The sequence below is a fragment of the Schistocerca gregaria genome, chromosome X, assembly GCF_023897955.1.
Source record: "Schistocerca gregaria isolate iqSchGreg1 chromosome X, iqSchGreg1.2, whole genome shotgun sequence".
Taxonomy (NCBI): domain Eukaryota; kingdom Metazoa; phylum Arthropoda; class Insecta; order Orthoptera; family Acrididae; genus Schistocerca; species Schistocerca gregaria.
In genome coordinates, this window is record NC_064931.1 from 298,517,814 (window position 1) to 298,540,324 (window position 22,511).

Consider the following 22,511-nt stretch of genomic DNA (forward strand, 5'->3'; position numbering starts at 1 on the left):
AGGACAGAAACACATACTCGAAGCTAAAAAGTCTAGTAAACATGGGCTCTACAATGCATAACATAAGAGCTGTGAGCACTTGTTCAGTATAAGAGATGTGTTTCACACTACCTAAAATGAATTGCTTATAGCTCTTAAGGTACGCACTTTAGCACCCATGTTTATTAGACTTTTTGGCGCCGAAACATCATTCCTGTCATATCACTGAATGTTGACCATTCCTCCTGTGACACCCTGTATATGATATAAACCACTGCGAAAGGTATAGCACTGCATACTGCAGATTAGGTACGTGGCAATATTAAACGGCCTGGAAATATGAACGGTATGCGACTCTTAATTTGATGTGAATTCCACTCGTTGTGGAGCTGAAATGAAGGCCTATCAACATCGCGACACGGGATGAAAGAGGTGAACAGGTCGTGACCATTTTAAATTTATGCGGAGCGTGACGTGTGACCTCCCAAGGGTCTCGGAAGTAACCAATCTTTACACAACCGTTATATATCCCCGTGATGTGCACAAGAGGTTTCCGTGGGATATGCTTAAGGCGAGTACGTCTGGCCCACGGGCTGACTGAGATCCCAAGTGTATTATGATATTACGGATTTCTGCAGGCGTTCTAAGGTCTGGGTCAGTACAATGGTTTGCTTCTCGAATTTCGTGAGCTCTCTGACAAACCTGTTCGGCATCCGAATCACTCCCCGACTCGCCTAGTGTGTTTTGAGCCCCAAGGATAGAAACCAAAAGTTCTTTTTTTCCCAGTGGATCATAGAGGCCTGTTGGACTTTTAAGCACCCTTGAAAGTGACTTTGGGTTTCTGCGATTGCAGACCAGCTCCAGTGATCACGTGACCGAAGCTCAAGGGCATCTATCGTACTTTCCCATAGTTCGAGGTTTTCAACTCTTGCAACAGTGGTGAATAGGTGCCATTCGATGGTGCATGTCGTTCCACTGCGACGAAGGCCCGTTGGGAAGCACGTCGGATTTTGCTTCAGAGAGTAGAGATGGCATCATCTATCTGTTCAGTTGTAGAGATATCTTCAGTAGGGTTAACATTATTACTAAGCCACCGCTCATATTGCTCCCAGTGAATTAGATTTGATGACGGGGTAGGCAGGTGGAAGCGATCCCCTGATATCACACCAACCATAAGATGGTGGTCAGATGTCAAATCATTTAATGTTTGTAGACGGAGATCCAGCCTCAAGTCCTTTAACATCGAGGTATCCAAAAGATTGGAATTGTGAGCTGGATTCGACGGAATGTGGGTGGGACCCTTTGGGCCAAATGTCATCGCTTCCAGACTTCCTCCAATTGGTAAAGGCGAACCCCACCATAGGTTGTTACACCTCGAGTTTCACACGTAGCGTTTGGCACTAAGATCACCACACAACGGCACCTTCGGATAATGGTTGAAGGTGCTTGCAAATCATCCTACACCTACATATACACTACATTTATACTCCGCAAGCCACCCAACGGTGTGCGGCGGAGGGCACTTTACGTGCTACTGCATTACCTCCCTTTCCTGTTCCAGTCGCGTATGGTTCGCGGGAAGAACGACTGCCAAAAAGCCTCCGTGCGTGCTCGAATCTCTCTAATTTTACATTCGTGATCTACTCCGGAGGTATAAGTAGGAGGAAGCAATATATTTGATACCTCATCCAAAAACGCACCCTCTCGAAACCTGGACAGCTAGCTACACCGCGATGCAGAGCGTCCGTCTTGCAGATCCTGCCACTTGAGTTTGCTAAACATCTCCGTAACGCTATCACACTTACCAAATAACCCTGTGACGAAACGCGCCGCTCTTCTTTGGATCTTATCTATCTCCTCTGTCAACCCGACCTGGTACAGATCCCACGCTGATGAGCAATACTCATGTATAGATCGAACGGGAGTTTTGTAAGCCACCTGCTTTGTTGATGGACTACATTTTCTAAGGACTCTCCCAATGAATCTCAACCTGGCAGCCGCCTTACCAACAATTAATTTTATATGATCATTCCACATCAAAATGTTCCGTACTCATACTCCCAGATATTTTACGGAAGTAACTGCTACCATTGTTTGTTCCTCTACCATATAATCATACAATAAACGCTCCTTCTTTCTATGTATTCGCAATACATTACATTTGTCTATGTTAAGGGTCAGTTGCCACTCCCTGCACTAAGTGCTTATCCGCTGCAGATCTTCCTGCATTTCGCTACAATTTTCTAATGCTGCAACTTCTCTGTATACTACAGCATCATCCGAGAAAAGCCGCATGGAACTTCCGACACTATCTACTAGGTCATTTATATATATTGTGAAAAGCAATGGTTCCATAACACTCCCCTGTGGCACGCCAGAGGTTACTTTAACGTCTATAGACGTCTCTCCATTGAGAACAACATGCTGAGTTCTGTTTGCTAGAAGCTCTTCAATCCAGCCACACAGCTGGTCTGATATTCCGTAGGCTCTTACTTTGTATATCAGGCGACAGTGCGGAACTGCATCGAACACCTTCCGAAAGTCAAGGATAAGGGCATCTACCTCGGTGCCTGTATCAAACGTCCACTGGGGGCTGCGGTATGCTGCAGCTAACGTGGTGATGTAATCGATATGGTGATCGGGGTGGGGTGGAGGGGAGTCTAAGTGGCGAAAATATTTCAATACGATACCAAGCGATGAGTTTCTTGTGCATAATCCCATTTGCACTGAATATATAAAGTGAGTAGTGGGTGGTCCTCCCAGATCTATGGGCCATTGCTGGCGATAAAGACAGACATGACGCTCTCAAAAAGGACCATTAATTTCGTAAGGATATTAGGTACGGCCTGAAATTTGCACAAGGTATCTTCAATCATGGTGAAAATATTCCCATTTTGTAGTGACGTGATGAAGTCCTTCAGGCCACTAAATATTCCATGAAGATCCGAGACGTCATATGATGGTTGTCTGTCATTGGAAGTGGTCAGCATTGACCGTCCCCTCGGGGAGGCAGTTGATTTGGCAGACATCGTGGCCCAGGCCTGGTGAGCTGGCAGCGTTAGAAAGTCCTTAGGATTTGAGATATTCGGTTGTACAGCCACTTTCGTGGTTTGCTATTCTCGTGTCCTGATTGCTTGGCCTTGTGTTGTGTAGGTCCTCAGAGCTTGGTGAAGCGTGGTGCAGCCGCGCCATGTAGTTGGATGATTAGTTTCTCAGTTTGCATACTTCGCTTTCTGAGTGTGTGGTTACTAACAGTTCTTCAACCGGGGTCTGCCCCCACACTTCACACATCTGGGGCAAGGTACAGCAGAAGGTGCCGTAGAAGAATCTCAAACAGCGTTTACACTATGGAAGGACCATCCTTTGCACTGTAGGTTTCAACTTTAATTCTTGTATCAATTATGTGATATATGTCGTAGATGGAGTCGCTAGTTGGACCTACAGGCAGTGAGACGCAGTAGACAGGTTGTGCTATAACGTTGTTGGTTTTGTCGTATTTGGACTTAAATTGATGAACCGTAGCCTGGGGGAAGCCCCTGGTATGGAGTTTTGCTTCAGCTTCTTTGGCTGTGGTTTCTGCAGGTAACTGGTGCGTGAAGAAAGGGGTTGTAGGTTGTTGTAAGAATCGCAGTACCAGTCGTTTTTCGTTCAAGTACTCGAAATGGTACTTAACAGTGTCACCCTTATAGACAGCTCTGATGGACTCAGTGACATATTTCTTCAACTCCATTTTTAGGGACAGAGATTTTCCTGTGTACTGTATTGTGACTGGGGTAACTTTCACGGTCGATATTTTTGTTGCTTGTGATGTGCCACGTGGATTCAAAATGGTTCAAATGGTTCTGAGCACAATGGGATTTAACATCTGAGGTCATCAGTACCCTAGACCTAAAACTACTTAAACCTAACTAACCTAAGGACAGCACACACATCCAGGATCCCGAGGCAGGATTCGAACCTGCCGGCCGGCTGCGCCAGGTGGAGCCGTGCTTGAAGTATCGGTTGCGGGGATGTCGTCGACAAGTCGATCTGTTCGCCCTCGTCAGAGAGGGGTTCGAATTTGATCGAGATCGATAGTGGTTGTTCCCTTCTGGAGACCTCATCAAGATCTTGAGAACTTTTTCCCTTCAATCCCGCCTTTTTATGGCTGAAACTTCGAAAGCCCTGGTCGTCATCGTTGTAGTCGGCTGACTGCATAGTGTCCGGATCGGTCCCCGGTGACGAGACGCGCTTGCTATCTTATTCAGAAGATTCCTCTTTATCGAGATCAGTTGTTTTCAAGCCGCGCCTGACGGTTAAATCTCTGGCCTGTTGATCCCGCCTCTTCCTGTCTGGATCGGTGATAATATGATCTTTGTCTCCTAGCCGGCGTTGAATGGTAATAGTAGGAGGAGTGTAACCACTAAGTCTAACGGTCCTCCCTGCTGAACTGCGCCTGGCGCCTGGCCTCGATCGTGGTGTGGCTGCCCACAGGTGGGGCACAGGCCTTCCATCGGTCTTCGTTGTTGCTGAGCCAAATCCGAAACCTGGGTTGTCACCAACGAATGTCCTGCCGCCAAAACGTGTGTCGTCGTACACGGTAGTCCTGCCTCCATAGCCTGGATCGTCGTACTCGAATAGCCGTTCTCCATCGCCGGGGTCGTCATACACGGCGTGACCGATGGGGCCGCCTGCAGGGCAAACACAGCCGGAAGGCGATCGGCCAATTCCTGGGCGGTAAGGCGGTTGCCTCGGCCGCTCGGGTGCAGAGGTCTGTCTTACGTGGCATAGCACACTCGAAGACTGACTTTGCGACCTTACGTGCTCGCTCCATTTCAGATGGTGTTCCAACGTTATGCCTAGGTATTTAATCGTCCTAACAGTTTCAAGCAGTACACCACCAATATAGATATTCCAAAATTTGCAATGTTGTTTCTCGTAATCTTCTGCATTAAATTATATTTTTCCACATTTGCAGCAAGCTACCACACATCAAACCAAATAAAAATTCTTTCTAAGTCATCTAGTATCCTCCGACAGTCACAAAATGACACTTTCCCGTGCACTACAACTTCTTCAGCAAATAGTCGCAGATTGCTGCTCACCCTATCCGTCAGATCCTTTACGTGTGTACACAACAAAAGCAGTCCTATCACATTTCCATGGGGCGCTCCTGACGATATCCTCTCTGATCCAAGCAAACAGTGAAAACTTTCGCCACGTCTGGACATGAATTCGCATAACGTAATTGCTGAGGGGACTGCTTGAGAAAAGCAGGAAATGCTTCTTTGGAGTCATGGTCTGGCACAAATTTTCACTAGATAGAACATAATTCATTACAAGGGATTTCAATATTTCTGAATCTCAATTTCCTAATCTTGTTGCATATTCCTAGATTTCATCCCCACTACGTCATCCACTTTATATTACGGAATTCAATTCAGTTTTGAACCATGCAGTACTGAATAGAAACCTGCATTCAGCTTACAAGAGCGTCACCGAATCATCAGCAGTGGTTGTCGATCAACCATACCCCAAATTTTTCCTTGAGTGACATATCTGATGAACATGCAGACCAGAAAAACAGTCGAAAAAGCACCTTGTAAGCCACTCCCTTCGTGGTTTGAGTTACATGTCCTTAAGATTCTCCATATGAATCTCAGTCTGGCATCTGTATTTCCTACTATTTGCTTTATGTGGCCATTCCTCTTAAAGGCGCTCTGCATTGCTACTCCTATATATTTTATGATTGAAACTGTTTCCAGTAATTTGTCATCAATAGTGTAGATGTACAGTAGCGGTTTTATTTTCTTCTATCAGCGCAATATGTTACATTTATTTACGTTCAGGGCCAACTGCCAGACCCATTCATCAATCCTCTGCGTGTCATTCTGCAAATCGATACTGACTTCTGACGGTACCACCTTCTTATAGACAACCGCATCATCTGTGAACATTCTTAAAGAGCATTCGCCGCTTTCTACTAGATCATTTATATATATTATAAACAATAACACTTCCTTGGGGTACTGCATTGTATTGAACCGGGGACCCTGCCGTAGCCATCAGTGGTTCACAGCCCCATAACAGGCTACAGCAGTCCATTCACTCCACCGCCGCCCCACACCGAACCCAGGATTATTAACACAGAGAGGGAAAGGTAAGGGATGGAAGGAGAGAAGGGGAGGAAGAAGTGGATAGAGAGACGGGAAGAAGGGAATGGATGGACAAGAAGAGGGAAAAGGAGGAGATTGACATAGAGTGCGGAAGAAGGAGACGGACAGAGGGAGGAGCGAGGAGGAGATGGACTAATAGAAGTTTGGAATAAATGGATACTTGGGCAACGCCGGGCTTCTCAGCTAGTGGGCGTATAATTGTGTTCATCTGTCCTACGACACTTCTTGGAAACGGGAATGACATGCTTTTTTTCCAGTCGCTGCGTATCCTTCGTTGATCCATCGATCTACGATAAACTTCTGCTAGAAGGGGAACAAGTTCTTTGTCATAATCGTTGTAGAATGTCATGTGTAACTTATCTGGTCCTGATGCCTTTCTGTTACTAAGCGGTTGTAGTTGCTTTTCTATTCCGTGATGAATTATCTCTGTATCTGCCATTTCGATCTTCGTACGATGATTGAAAGGACGGGCTGTGTTACGATCTTCACGGTGAAACAATTTCGGAAGACCAAATTTTATACTTCGGCCTTTCTTATGTTATATCCGTTTCGGTGGAAGTATTGTCACTGAGAGAATGAACAGAGAATTTCGAATCGCTGATTTTAAGTAAGAACAAAACCTCGGTTTTTACTCCGATTTGTTGATAAAAGTGCGGCTGGTCCCGACGGAGGTTCGAGTCCTCCCTCGGGCATGGGTGGGTGTGTTTGTCCTTAGGTTAATTTAGGTTAAGTAATGCGTAAGCTTAGGGACTGATGACGTTAACAGTTAAGTCCCATAAGATTTCACACACTTTTTTTTGTTGACAAAAATTTTCTTTCAGAGTCATTGAACGCTTCTCTCTTTGCTCTCCTTACGTACATTCTCACTTGTCCAAATTTTGTTGGTCATCTAGGTTTTGACTTCTCTTGAATGTGTGATGAAGCTTTCTTTGTTTAGGTAGCAGTTTTCTAACACGTCTGTTAAACCACGGTGAGTCTTCCCCATCCTTTAATATCTTGCTCCGAACATAGTTGTGTAAGGCATATTGAATGATGCTTTTGAACTGTTTCCACTAGTGCTCCACATCCTCGCCATTAACACTGAATATTTGATGCTCACTACTCAGTTACATTACACTTTTTATCCCGCCAGTCTTGCTAAACAAAAATATTGCACTGTCTTTCTTAACTTCCTTGGAATACCTGTAATCATAGTTGCTAACACAACCTTATGATCACTGATATCGTCCTCTACGTTAACTGATTCAATAAGTTCAGATCTGTTTGTTACTTGGAAGTCTAAGACGTTGCCTTCTCGAGTTGGTTCTCTAATTATCTGCTCGAAGTAATTTTCAAACAAGATTTTCGGAATATCATCACGTGAGCCCCTGTCTCTAACATCAAATTTGATAGCGTTAACGCTCCCAATCTGTAATTGGCAAGTGGAAATCATCCCCTTTTACAACGGCATAATCAGGAAAATTACGACTTCGGGTAAGGTTGTTTTGATAAGGTTGGCGCGGCCGGCGAGCCGCATGAGGTTAATCGTTGGTTGAGATAAAGAATTATGTCGATGTGCGCCTATTAGGGATTTAGAAATATTTTAGTGTAATTGCCATAGTGAATTGTGTGTTTTATGTTAATGAATTTTACGAATTTAATTCAGTTTGAGTGATTTGGCTGAACTGCATAATGGCTATGGTTTACATTCGTTATTGCCTGAATTTGCTCTGATTGCTCTGCTAAGTAAGTCAACTGACTTCTTACTGCTTTACTGCGTTTAAGTATCGACCTGAGTTAGCCACTATTCGTAGTAACTCTGTGACTGAACCTAATAAATTTACAGTAAACTATAATCCTGCGGCTAGGCTACATCATTATCCTCAGGGATCCTGCCTTTAATACCTCCTTTATTTATTAATCCAATGATCAAATTATGCTGCAACATCAATTTGTCACTGATTTCCTCAGCTAAATTTATGTACTTTGTGAAAGATTGATGCTTCTATAATGGGGAAATACATTGAGATAAGTGACTTTGACAAAGGCCAGATTATTATTACGCAGAGTCTGTGAACGAATATCTCAAAAACGGCGAAACTGGTCGAATGTTCACGTGCTACTGCCGTGAGCATCTACTGAAAGAGGTAAAAGGACAATGAAACTACATCTAGGCGCTAAATGGTTGGACGTCCACGACTCTTCACAGAATATGGATTTCTGAGGCTTCTCTGTTCTGTAAATTATGGAAGATGGTGATCTGTGGAATCTCTGCTGAAAGAGCACAATGCTCGTGCATGCACAAGTGTTTCAGAGCACACCGTTGATCGTACGCTGTTGAACATGGAGTTCCGCAGTTGAAGAACCCTACGAGTTCATATGCTGAACGAACGACATCGTCAGTTGCGATTATGTGGGCAGGAAACCATTGGGAGCCGACAGTCGATCAATGGAAACGTTTGGGCTCTTCGGGTGAATCACATTTTTGCTACTCCAGCTTTATGGTCGTATCCACAAACGTCGTCATCGAGATGAACGGCGGCTCGAAATGTGCAGTGCGGCAGGGACGCAGGCGGGTGGGAGCAGCATTGTGCTATGGGAGACAGTCACCTGCGCTTGTATGGGACCTATGGTAGTAATCGAAGACACGCTGACACCTACGAACCATCTGCATCCCGTCTGCTTGATGTCTCCCCCGCCGTTGATGTCATATTTCAGTAGTAAAATTGTCCACGTCTCGGAGCCAGAACCGAACTACAGTGGTATGAGAGCATTATAGTGAACTCAAGATGATATCTCGGCGACCAAATTCGCCTGATGTAAATGCTATGGAATCCACCTGAGTCTCTGCCCGGTGCCATTACCATGTATGCAAATCAGCGGCCCGTTATTTAGGCGAATTACATGACCAGAGCGTAGACATTTAATGCCGCATTCCTCCACAAACCTACCAAAAAACTGTCAGATGAATCCAGAACGAGATTTTCACTCTGCAGCGCAGTGTGCGCTGATAATAAACTTCCTGGCAGATTAAAACTGTGTGCCTGACCGAGACTCGAACTCGGGACCTTTGCCTTTCGCGGGCAATTTTTTATCGCTGAGCGCAGATCTTTCCACGGGGAGTCACTGCATTGGTTTGGCTCGTCTATTCCTTTCCTTTTCTTATGTTAGCATAAAGACGAGATTTCTCGTCACCAGAAACAATACAGGATAGGAATGGTCGGTGTTGGTCAAGAGCCAACTGACAGCGAGCAAGCAGAGTTACGTATATACACTGTGTGATCAAGAGTATCCGGACACCCCAAAAAACATACGTTTTTCATATTAGGTGCATTTTGCTGCCACCTACTGCCAAGTACTTCATATCAGCGGCCTAAGTAGTCATTATACATCGTGAGAGAGCAGAATGGGGCGCTTCGTAGAACTCACGGACTTCGAACACGGTGAGGTGATTGGATGTCACTTGCGTCATACATTTGTACGTGAGATTTCCGCACTCCTAAACATCCCTAGGTCCACTGTTTCCGATGTGATAGTGAAGTGGAAACGTGATGGAACGCGTACAGCACAAAAGCGTACAGGTCGACCTCGTCTGTTGAGTGACAGAGACCACCGACAGTTGAAGAGGGTCTAAATGTGTATTAAGCAGAAATCTATCCACACCACCATACAGGAATTCCAAACTGCATCAGGATCCACTGCAAGTGCTACGACAGTTGGGCAGGAGGTAAGAAAACTTGGATTTCGTGGTCAAGCGACTGCTCATAAGCCACACATCACGGTGGTAAACGCCAAAAGACAGCTAGCTTGGTGCAAGGACTATTTAACAGTGGAGAAAAAACTGTGTGGAGTGACGAATCACGGTACAAAATATGGAGATCTGATGGCAGGTTGTGGGTATGACGAATGCCCAGTGAACGTCATCTGCCAGCGTATGTAGTGCCCACAGTAAAATTCGGAGGCGGTGGTGTTATGGTGTGCTCGTGTATTTCATGGAAGGGGCTTGCACTCCTTGTTGTTTTACGTGGCACTGTCACAACACTAGCCTATATTGATGGTTCAAGTACCTTCTTGCTTCCCACTATTGAAGAGTAATTCCGGGATGCACGCTGCATCTTTCAACACGATCGAGCACCTGTTCATAATGCACGGCCTGTGGCAGAGTGGTTACACGACAATAACATCCCTGTAATGGACGAGCCTGCACAGAGTCCTGACCTGAATCCTACAGAACACTTTTGGGATGTTTTGCAACGCCGACTTCGTGCCACGCCTCACCGACCGACATCGGTACCTCTCCTCAGTGCAGCACTCCGTGACGAATGGGCTGAAATTCCCCAAGAAACCTTCCAGCACTTGATTGAATCCGTGCGGGATTAGCCGAGCAGTCTAGGACGCTGCAGTCATGGACTGGTTGGCTGGTCCCGGCGGAGGTTCGAGTCCTCCCTCGGGCATGGGTTTGTGTGTTTGTCCGTAGGATAATTTAGGTTAAGTAGTCTGTAAGCTTAGGGACTGATGACCTTAGCAGTTAGGCTCCATAAGATTTCACACACATTTGAACATTTTTGATCTTGACTGAAAATATGCCGTTTTCTTGCCGTGCTGTGCCCAATCGCATTATCCTCACATACGTCGCAAATGTTTCCTACTGCCCCCGCTGCTGTCACCACTCAAACGAAAGAATATATCGGAAATGTTCCGATTTCTCGATTTGGCACTACATTTTCTAGCGTCTGCAGCTCCACTCATTCTCTCCAAGTGATAAAATGGCAATATGTAAACTCAAATAGCAACAGTGAACTACAGATGAAAAATGACAATCGATAAATAAGCCTATAGCAACCAGAAACCAGCATGCAAAACAAAAACGCTACGAACTTATGCACGAACCTAATACATTAGGAATTTTGTTATAAGCCATTCATTAGCTTTATATAATATTCAGGAATGAATGGGGTGATAGTTTTAAGCAACACTAAGATTTTTGCTATCTCTGGGCGTCATTACCGCTAGAGCTGTTTTACAGACTGCAAGAAAATTCAGTAACGTGTTGTAGTGTGACCTCCTGGAAAGAAATGAACTAACCTCCGTACTTGGCTAAGAAGTTCCTTGGCTATAGCTATCAAAATAGACGTATAGCTAGTGACGAATGCTCTTGAGAGAATAATGATTATTACTGGTCATCACTTTCATCGTATTAACCACAAGACATCGGTAAAATTTCAAACACCTCGTTCACTAGTGAGTGATGAAGTGTCTAAATAGAAAGATCTGTGAGGTAAAAAAAACCAACATGGATAGAAAATTCTAAAATATTGACAGGTATGTAGTTTCTATGTTTTGGGCGAATGATAAAATCAAAACGGAAAGCTAATGAAAGAAATTTTGGATTAGCCTGACATCTATTAGTTACGGCACTAACAGCACGATTCGTACACTGGATGAAAAACGTGCAGTAGATAAACCAGGGACCAAGAAACTGATTAAAGTGATGCTGTAACGTAAGTAATAAGCTGTTAGAACAATGAAAGAACATTGTCTGAAACAACAAATCACGTTATGTGTTCTCAGACAGTGGATCGGAATCGCGATTGACAGCTGATCGTTTCTACTTCTTATTCTATTCGGTATACGGTCTGCACTTATTCCATTGACAATCCGACAGAAAAGACTTCAGAGTATACTCTGTTTTCATGGTTTTTATGGTCCATTTATTTTGTTTTCCGAAACCTTAATTCGTAGTGTACCAGGAAATATTGGACAAGTCCTTTCTACACAGGTTATTGAAAATTTAACAGTTGGAGCTTTTTTTGTTTAAATTTGACAAGGTTCATAAAAGGATATCGATAATTCAACAGTATATTTAGTTTTTATTTGTCGTAGGTCTGTACGGAATGCTCAGTTTAAGAATTTTGTCGTTTGCATAATATTGACGTTAAAGATTCAGGATTGTCTGTAGACGGTGGGAAAGACAGGAGGAGGTAAATGTGTCAGATGTGCAGTGAGGGTATCGGTAGGCGTCGTTTTTGGAGGATATGGTACAAGAGAGTGCTTGGTTTGCGGTGTAAATAATATTATACATCCAGTAATTTATAATATTTTAAGATGTGGTTGTCTCTTATCTCCTGTAAACCATCTCGCTGTTGTTAAAATCCAGCAGGTTTCATTCACTTTAATTCTCGTTATCTTCTCCGAAGCGCATCTAGATATATGAAAAATCAATACAAGGCAGCCTGAATGGAATTCCTCATTGACAATGATTTCACTAGAGATACCGTCCTGAATTTTTCGTATGATTGAGAACCAAGTACGCACCTGATCAAAGCCCGAGCTTTGCATCGGAGACAGAACAATGTCTGCTCGATATATCTCACGTCGACGGTAGAAGCGGGAAACATAAGCGTGAATCAAATTTTAACAAACAGTTTTCTTGTTCTAGTGGTAACTGTTAGAGTTGCAGAATTCATATCACCAAGACCCATAATCTCCTGGGTCGACGAATTAACAAAAGAACTGATCCCTCCTTTATTATGCGCTGTATGCCTATTAAGAGGTGCTAACGTGTTTCGATATTCCTTGATTGGACTACTTGGGCCATACTATCGCGCACCTACGTGATGGAGCATCCTACAGCTGCCCAGCACGGCCTTACCTCGTGAGAGTAGAAGTAAGGAAGGGACGCTTCTCGGAGCCACGAATAGTGAAACTTACGGCGAAGCTCTGGGAACGAGTCTCACAAGCTACAGACGCGCCAATCGGGGCCGACCGACTGCCGTGTAATTCTCAGGCAGTGCCGTCACCTGCATTTGATGTGGAGGGACGTGAGATCAGCCCACCACTGTCTTGATCGTTGTCGGCCTTACAGACATTCGAGCTGCTACTTATCATTCAAGTAGCGCCTCCATTAGGCTCACGAGGCTGAGTGGATCCCATTTCTATGTTCTCACCAAGGAAAAATCTTTGACAATACCGGGAATCGAATCCTGGTTCTCCGCATGGCAGCCATCTACACTGACTACTCAGTTCCGGAGGCAGACCAAGGAGTCTTAAAAGCTGAAGAATAATTTCATGCAACGTGGTGTGCACACGCACCAGTCTAACCTGTTCTCACTCTGCATTTTTTTCTCTTTTTCTTCCTTTTATTTCTCTCCAGCTACGCAACTCGTTGGTTCTTTCTAGTAACTTTACGGCGCACTGGGCCGCACAGTGAATAGGTCAATAAAACATAGCGCGAGTGGCTACCGACAACGAAAGAGACTCGTATCTAATTTACAGTCACTATCGATATGTTGTTTTCTGACCTTCGTCGCACATAGTCTGCTTCGCTATGATCATTTCTTCCCTAAAAAGGCTTCTGTTTTTTAGTTGCACAAGAATTACTTGTCGGAAGTTTCGTGACATAAAGTAAGCCACAATTGCAACTCCCTACTATTTGTGTTTCCTTTGTGAGCATAAACTATAGCTAAATATAAGTATAGTGTTATAGTCTACAAAATTTATCATTCCTTAATGAGAGCTTTTGAATCGGGAAACCCAGGTGACTGATATCAAAACTAAAAAATAGCTTCCACATCTTCGCTAGTCTTCACAACTTCGCAGACTTCATAAACGCCCCACATTTGACATTATGTGGCTAGACCAACCAGTAACTACTACTTTGAACAGGGCTTACTTGGCCGATCTAGCTACCTGCATCATATGAAAGATATCGTCAAGAAGGAAATAAGACAGTAAGATTTCTGCGGAGCATAGGTTAGTCGAACTACAGATATACACTAAGGCTACATTTGTGTCTGTGAGGCGGTGAGATGTGTATCATATTCCTTGCGGTGCTAGTTTTAAGGACCAACAGAAATACTTCCACGGTCAACTGCCTCAGTCGAAGATGAAGAGTGAAGTTGCATAACTGTTTTCGCTACTGCAACCAAACAATTGAAATCTTGAAATGGCACGTAATAGCGTTCATGACCTCCTGAATAATTTCGTAGCTGTGAATGAAAGTATTAGCTTTAACGTGAACTAAATTAATATAGTTAGTGTTGCATTTGGGGAAAACAGTGTATCGTCCCATTTTATCTAGGTAGGGTAAACAGCCTTTATATCTTTCTGCTCTAAAACTAATGTGCATGGTTTTGTTACAGATATGGCCATGGGTAACATCAATTCGGTGTGGACGCTGCTGGTAGTGCTCACCACGTGCAGATGTAAGTTACACTTTCAAAACTATAATTTAATTCAGCTGTAGCAACAAGTCATTTACAGCAGACTTCAAATCACACAGGTTCTTAGTTCTTTTTTTTTCTGCTGTGTTGAATCCGATGCCTCTCACACACGGAATTTCAGGGAATTCACTAGTGCGTTGCCAGAAAAACTGTTATCCAAGGCACCAAGAAACGGAAGAACCCTATGAATGTGTACATCCTTTGATATTTTACTGACGTTTCACAGCAGTAGTTTATTTGGAAATTTGTGGTAAGGACTATGGGACCAAACTGCTGAGGTCATCGGTCGCTAGGCTTACACACTACTTAATCTAATTTAAACTAACTTACGCTAAGGACACCACACAAATCCATGCCCGAGGGAGGACTCGAACCTCCGAGGGGGGGAGGCGCGCGAACCGTGACGAGACGCCTCAGACCGCAGGGCTGCCTCGAGCGGCATCCGCAGTTTATCGCATTAATCCTGAGCACAAATAATTTACGGAAGTGAACTATTATTTGTCACCTGGAGTGACGAGATACTATTCACTTCAAAAACTACTTCGTAATCAAGCGTTGTCAGCAGCACAATCACCAATAATTCTCGTAGGATCCTTGAGGTCCGCAGCTCGTGGTCGTGCGGTAGTGTCTTCGCTTCCCGCGCCCGGGTTCCCGGGTTAGATTTCCGGCGGGGTGAGGGATTTTCTCTGTCTCGTGATGACTGGGTGTTGTGTGATGTCCATAGGTTAGTTAGGTTTAAGTAGTTCTAAGTTCTAGGGGACTGATGACCATAGCTGTTAAGTTCCATAGTGCTCATAGCCATTTGAACTATTTTTTTAAATCCTTGAGTGAAATCCAAGTAGTGTAACAGCATTAGTCGTTGAACAAGCAATCCGTTATACTTCGTAGGTAGGCAGCGTGCTGGTGACCGCTACTGCTATGGTAGCCCTCTGTTGCCAATTGTACAAGGCCATTGTCCGTGAGTGTGGTCAATGAAATCACCGCCTTGTACCCGGTCCGTGGCGCGCAGCCTCCAAGTGAGCGATTGCCCCAGCTACATAGCTGCCCCTGGAGGTGCAGTATCGATAGCGTTGCAAAATACCCCGGGTTCGGCACATAGGGTCGAAAATGACCCGGGTGATGACGTCTGGTTCACTGAGTGGGATACTGTTCTGCAGCGTGGATCTGGTGATGTCTGTCGAACTGGGGCTATGGTGGTGTGGAAGGGGATGTGCATCTCGATGTCCTCAGGGTAGAAACTACCCATTCTCTTGCTGGTAAGTGGTGAGATGGCGCTGTCCACTTGTCCACTTAGGTAGTCTCTGGGAAGAAAACATCCATGCCTGTGGTGAAGAGTACATGCACCACACATTGCACTAACAACCGCGTAAAGTTCGATCTGTATACGATACATAATGTAAGGCACAATTGAGCCTTAACCCTTTCAGACCTGAATTTTTTTTTTTTATATAGAGGAATAAAATTTTTCGTGATCGAATCCTTTTACGTGTTTTTCTGATTAACTTTAGAAGCAAGATTATTTCAAATATATGTATCCATTTTTAAAATATGTTTTGTGCCCAACGCTTCATTTTATGGAAATAAATAATTAATATTGTAATATTCGCTGCTGTAATAGTTAGATTGCCCGCATCTCGTGGTCGTGCGGTAGCGTTCTCGCTTCCCACGCCCGGGTTCCCGGGTTCGATTCCCGGCGGGGTCAGGGATTTTCTCTGCCTCGTGATGGCTGGGTGTTGTGTGATGTCATTAGGTTAGTTTGGTTTAAGTAGTTCTAAGTTCTATGGGACTGATGACCATAGATGTTAAGTCCCATAGTGCTTAGAGCCATTTGAATAGTTAGATCATTCAATAATTACCGTGCAAAAGAAAAATAAGAACATTCAGTTATACGATATAATATACTTAACTAACCAGTTCATGTATTCTTGGCTATTCGCATACTACATATATCGAAAAAAGAAAACTGATATAGCGAGTGATGGGCAAGTTTATAGAAAATAATGGTATTAATTTTTACAGACGGATAATATTTGTTTTTGTCTACATCACAAATATTGCTGATTTTACATTCTGATATTTTTATAGCGATGCGCGACAGGTGGAAGCACTTCTGCACGATGAAAAAATTCACAAACGTGTAAATGAGGTTTCCTTTGAGGAAGAATATTTCTGTTGTCAATACCACACAGTAACAATTAGTGTACACAATTCTAGCCAACGGGTCTGAAAGGGTTAAATTAATTATTTTCCTCATCTAAATTGTTCTATACTGCTTTTCGAGAGTCACAATTTTCTTTCCAAGTTTAAAATATCTGCAGAAATATGCCAGCAAAGCAAAAAGTGTAGTGTTCGTGTCACTTATCGCATTGTTATTTTCCACACACGCACACATACACACATACTCACCAAGCAGAAAATACATTCTACCTAAAATACTTTGCTAAGGAGGCAAACACAAATAGACTGTCTGAATTACATCTACATCTACATCTACATGACTACTCTGCAATTCACATTTAAGTGCTTGGCAGAGGGTTCATCGAACCACAATCATACTATCTCTCTACCATTCCACTCTCTAACAGCGCGCGGGAAAAGCGAACACCTAAACCTTTCTGTTCGAGCTCTGATTTCTCGTATTTTATTTTCATGATCATTCCTACCTATGTAGGTTGGGCTCAACAAACTATTTTCGCATTCGGAAGAGAAAGTTGGTGACTGAAATTTCGTAAAAAGATCTCGCCGCAACGAAAAACGTCTTTGCTGTAATGACTTCCATCCCAATTCGCGTATCATATCTGCCACACTCTCTCCCCTATTACGTGATAATACAAAACGAGCTGCCATTTTTTGCACCCTTTCGATGTCCTCCGTCAATCCCACATGGTAAGGATCCCACACCGCGCAGCAATATTCTAACAGAGGACGAACGAGTGTAGTGTAAGCTGCCTCTTTAGTGGACTTGTTGCATCTTCTAAGTGTCCTGCTAATGAAACGCAACCTTTGGCTCGCCATCCCCACAATATTATCTATGTGGTCTTTCCAACTGAAGTTGTTCGTAATTTTAACACCCAGGTACTTAGTTGAATTGACAGCTTTGAGAATTGTACTATTTATCGAGTAATCGAATTTCAACGGATTTCTTTTGGAACTCATGTGGATCACCTCACACTTTTCGTTATTTAGCGTCAACTGCCACCTGCCACACCATGCAGCAATCTTTTCTAAATCGCTTTGCAACTGATACTGGTCTTCGGATGACCTTACTAGACGGTAAATTACAGCATCATCTGCAAACAACCTAAGAGAACTTCTCAGATTGTCACCCAGGTCATTTATATAGATCAGGAACAGCAGAGGTCCCAGGACGCTTCCCTGGGGAACACCTGATATCACTTCATTTTTACTCGATGATTTGCCGTCTATTACTACGAACTGCGACCTTCCCGACAGGAAATCACGATTCCAGTCGCACAACTGAGACGATACCCCATAGGTCCGCAGCTTGATTAGAAGTCGCTTGTGAGGAACGGTGTCAAAAGCTTTCCGGAAATCTAGAAATACGGAATCAACTTGAGATCCCCTGTCGATAGCGGCCATTACTTCTTGCGAATAAAGAGCTAGCTGCGTTGCACAAGAGCGATGTTTTCGAAACCATGCTGATTACGTATCAATAGATCGTTTCCTTCGAGGTGATTCATAATGTTTGAATACAGTATATGCTCCATAACCCTACTGCAAACCGACGTCAATGATATAGGTCTGTAGTTAGATGGATTACTCCTACTACCCTTCTTACCGGAATCATGTTATTATTTAAGCCTACTCTTGGTGTAAGACACATTGCACCCTCAAATTAAATATTTCCACATTTAATCTGTTCTATAAGAGTTACAGCGTTACCTAAAGACACAAAGGCTGTTGACAATTCACTCTGATGCTATGTTACAAAATGTAATGTCAGCACCTAATGTTTTTACAAGTTTTCAGAAATACTGCACCACAATTTAGAGGGGAAGAAGATAAAATATAATCGATGCAATCAACAGCAAATTATTGTTTTGCATTTGCATCTTCACTTGGTGTAGTAGAGGTTAAGCTCAATATGAACTCCTGACGAAGGTTGCGGTATTTAACAACCAGAACTATGGGTGCCAAGGGTCTCTAAAACTGGATTTCCTGTGAATCTCCAGCATGGGCTGCTGTTCTTTTATTTCATTTGCTTCCTCTTTCTTCATGTTATAATCTGTAGGTCTTCTTAATGTTTCGCTTTCGTATCTGTTGACAAGTAATGTGCTATGCGGTCCGCCCTGTTAGCCGTTCGGTCTAACGCACTGCTTTCCCGGCGGGAAGACGTGGCGGTCCCCGGCATGAATTCGCCCGGCGGATTAATGTCGAGGTCCGGTGGGCCGGCCAGTCTGTGGATGGTTTTTAAGGCGGTTTTCCATCTGCCTCGGCGAATGCGGGCTGATTCCCCTTATTCCGCCTCAGTTCAAATGGTTCAAATGGCTCTGAGCACTATGGGATTTAACATCTATGGTCATCAGTCCCCTAGAACTTAGAACTACTTAAACCTAACTAACCTAAGGACATCACACAACACCCAGTCATCACGAGGCAGAGAAAATCCCCGACCCCGCCGGGAATCGAACCCGGGCGCGGGAAGCGAGAACGCTACCGCACGACCACGAGCGGCGGACTCCGCCTCAATTACACTATGTCGGCGATTGCTGCTCAAACACTTTCTCCACGTACGCGCACACCATATCATTGGGGTTACACTCGTCTGGTGTGAGACGTTCCCAGGAGGTCCACTGGGGGGCCGAACCGCACAGTGACCCTGGGTTCGGTGTGGGGCGGCGGTGGGGTGAGTGGACTGCTGTGGCCTGTTGTGGGGTTGTGTACCGCTGTGGGCTAAGGCAGGGACGACGCCTCTCCGCCGTTTCTAGGTCCCCAGTTCCATGCAATACAAGGTGCTATGCACCTGTTTCACTTCTTGTTTTATATTGTTTGCACCATCCATACCGTGGGTTCAGGCAGTCAGCATGTGTAGGACAGAACACTTCTGAGCAGTATTCGGCGTGTAGTTGCCATGTGGTATGGTTTGTGTACAGGTCGTGCCGAATTCAGGGTTGGTTGGTTGGTTGTTTTGAGGGAGGAGACCAGACAGCGAGGTCATCGGTCTCATAGGATTAGGGAAGGATGGGGAAGGAAGTCGTCCGTGCCCTTTGAAAGGAACCAGCTCCGCATTTGCCTGGAGCGATTTAGGGAAATGACGGAAAACCTAAATCAGGATGGCCGGACGCGGGATTGAACCGTCGTCCTACCGAATGCGAGTCCAGTGTGCTAACCACTGCACCACCTCGCTCGGTCGAATTCAGGGGCTGCCTGTGTCAAGTATGAGAGAAGTGGGCACTGGAAGGGAAGTGGTTTGAAATAAAAGGGAGAAATAAAGTAAATTTGGAATGTATTCCGATAGTATGCGATACAGATGGGCGCACAAGAGGTAGAGAGAGAGAGTAGTTTCCAGTCTAGGTGATCGTGAAATAAAGGAATAGGAAGAGGAAGAGAAGGTAATTCACGTCAGGTCCTGCTGGTGGCTGGTCCTGGAGGACAGAGTCAGAGGCGAGCGGCTGGAAGTCGTCTGCTCTCTTGGAAGTGTGGGTCGCAAGAGAGAGACAGCACTAGTCTACTCACCAAGATGCCACCAATCATGATTCCATTCTCACGTCTCCCACTGGTTAAACATGATAGTGTGAGTAGTTACTTTATGCAGCAGAGGGCTGAAAATCGTACCCTGTCAGCAGCTTTTAACGGAATGAGCTGTTTCTGTCCTGAATAACTGGTTGGCTTGGCACATAAGACACAGTGAAGTTATGCTGGGAGACTGCTTGAAAGACTCAATTGAAAAATTTGAAATAAAAGTTTGTATGAAACTCTAAAAATTCTCATACAGCCTGGCCATCCTTTATAGTTGGTTTTTGCTCATCATTGGGTCGCTGTTTGTCTTTGGTAGTTCTGCACCTCCACGTCGAGGATTAGCATCACACCGTTGATTTCTTGTTCTAACATAAACTGAATGCTCTTTGCAGGCTATTGATATGTTGATAAAACTTATGCAGCTCTTCTCCTCCATTCCCTCTAGTGACAAAAGTATCGTCCACGTATCGCAGCTAACAGCTTTGGCGGAAATAAGTGGAGGGCCCAAAAGACCTTTAACATTTGAAAATTTAATACTTACGAAATAATGTAGGTAGAAAGATAAAAACTGATACACACGCTTCAAATGACATTGGGTTTTATTGAAACCAAAAAAGGTGCACAAAATGTTCAATAGGTGGCTCTTCATATGACACTAAAACAATAATTAACTTAATATTTGATTTTTAGGAAAGAACACTATTATAAATGCTCAGCATATCGGCCGTCATTCATCAACAGGTCGTGCGGTAGCATTCTCGCTTCCTACGCCCGGGTTCCCGGGTTCGATTCCCGGCGGGGTCAGGGATTTTCTCTCCCTCGTGATGGCTGGGTGTTTTGTGATGTCCTTAGGTTAGTTAGGTTTAAGTAGTTCTAAGTTCTATGGGACTGATGACCATAGATGTTAAGTCCCATAGTGCTCAGAGCCATTTGAACCATTTTTGAACCATTCATCAACAATAACTGTAGTCGACGGGCAATGTTGTGAACAGCAGTATACAGCATATCAGTAGGTGTGGTGACAAATTGGCATCGGATATTGTCTTTCGTCATCGTTAATGGGGTCGTACGTTTGCGGTAGACTTTCCATGACGGAAGTGGCGACTCTGCATGCGATCCTCACCGAACGATGTGCGCAAGAGATCTTTCACACGTATAGCAATATGGGGTGGAGCGCCACGTTTCATAAAATTCGTACCTTTCAGCAGATCTTTATCAACCAGACTAGGAATGCTGCGATTCTGTAACATATCGGCGTACCACGCAAACATCACTCTGATAGTTCTAAAAACAGCACTCTGTTTCCTCGAAGAAAAATGATCCAATGACGACTGATGTGGAAAATCTACACCACAGCATGATTTTCTCGTCATACAGTGGGAGTTCCACGACAGTTCTAGGATATTCGGTAGCTCAAATTATGCGGTTCTGGGTGTCGACAGTGTCGGAGTGTGAAATGGGCTTCGTCGGTCCACAACACGTTAGACAACCAATCGTCATCCTCCCATATTTTTTGAAGTGCCCACAACGCAAACGCTCTCCGCTTTACAAAATCGGTTGCTAGTTGTTTATGATGACGTTGGATTTTGTACGGATAGCACTGAAGAGTACGCCTTAATGCTCTCCAAACAGTAGTATGTGGAATGCCGGTGTGACGTGCGACTTCACGAGCTGTGACTTCACCATGCGGAGATGAATCGGCTAAGTCTCCACTTCTTCCTGAACTGCCCGAGAAGCAGTAGCATTCGTGTCTGGTCGCCTGCAACGGAGCCGCTCGTCTTAACAGTCCGTGGCTTCGAACTTCGTTATCATCTTCTTCACAGCGACATTTGTCACAGGACCTTTACCCGTTCGAATCCTCTTCTTATGGCGACAGAATCGCAAAGCTGCAGTAGAGGATCTCCATCCTGATAGTAAAGCTTCACTAACAGTGCCTTCTGTGTGGAACCGTGAGAAAGATTTACAAATGTCTGTGTAACGTGTATCTGAGGCGGAACATGGGAACAAGCCTCATATTTGCCTACTGGGATGTGTTAAAGAGCCTAAAAACCACTTCCAGGCGGGAGAGGAGTAGATGGAGAGAGGGGGAAGGACAAGATGAACTAATAGAAGACTGGAATAAATATATGTCCGTGCAACGCTGGATACTCAGCTAAAATATTTATATTGCTAAAAGCTGGCCGTTTACAGATAGGTAATTGACTAATTTCTTCCACTCAGGAATTTCTCTATGGTATAGGAGTTAATAAGAAACAACTTTAATCTACGTTTGAAGACAGCTACTGATTTCAATAGGCAGATTACCAAAGGGATTTATAGCTGAGTGTTCCACATCTTTCAACATCAAAGTTAGATTCACTAGAGGGAAGTGCAGGTTATTTTAGATTCTAGTATTGTATTACTCTCAAACTATAGTGAACCGTTAACAGCAAATTTCATGAGAATATATGTGCTGTGGGGAGTGTTAGCGAGGGAT

At 44.2% G+C, this 22,511-nt stretch overlaps 1 protein-coding gene across 2 annotated transcripts in view; it reads left to right on the forward strand.

Annotated features, from left to right (window-relative positions):
* The window catches only part of LOC126299018 (uncharacterized), a 632,090-nt gene that overhangs the window by 371,631 nt on the left and 237,948 nt on the right, over positions 1 to 22,511 (forward strand). For both annotated transcript variants that reach the window (XM_049990655.1, XM_049990654.1), the window contains exon 2: positions 14,255 to 14,317. In XM_049990655.1, coding sequence (XP_049846612.1) covers positions 14,257 to 14,317 — 61 coding nt within the window. In that variant the 5' untranslated portion in view covers positions 14,255 to 14,256. The remainder of the gene's footprint in view (positions 1 to 14,254; positions 14,318 to 22,511) is intronic.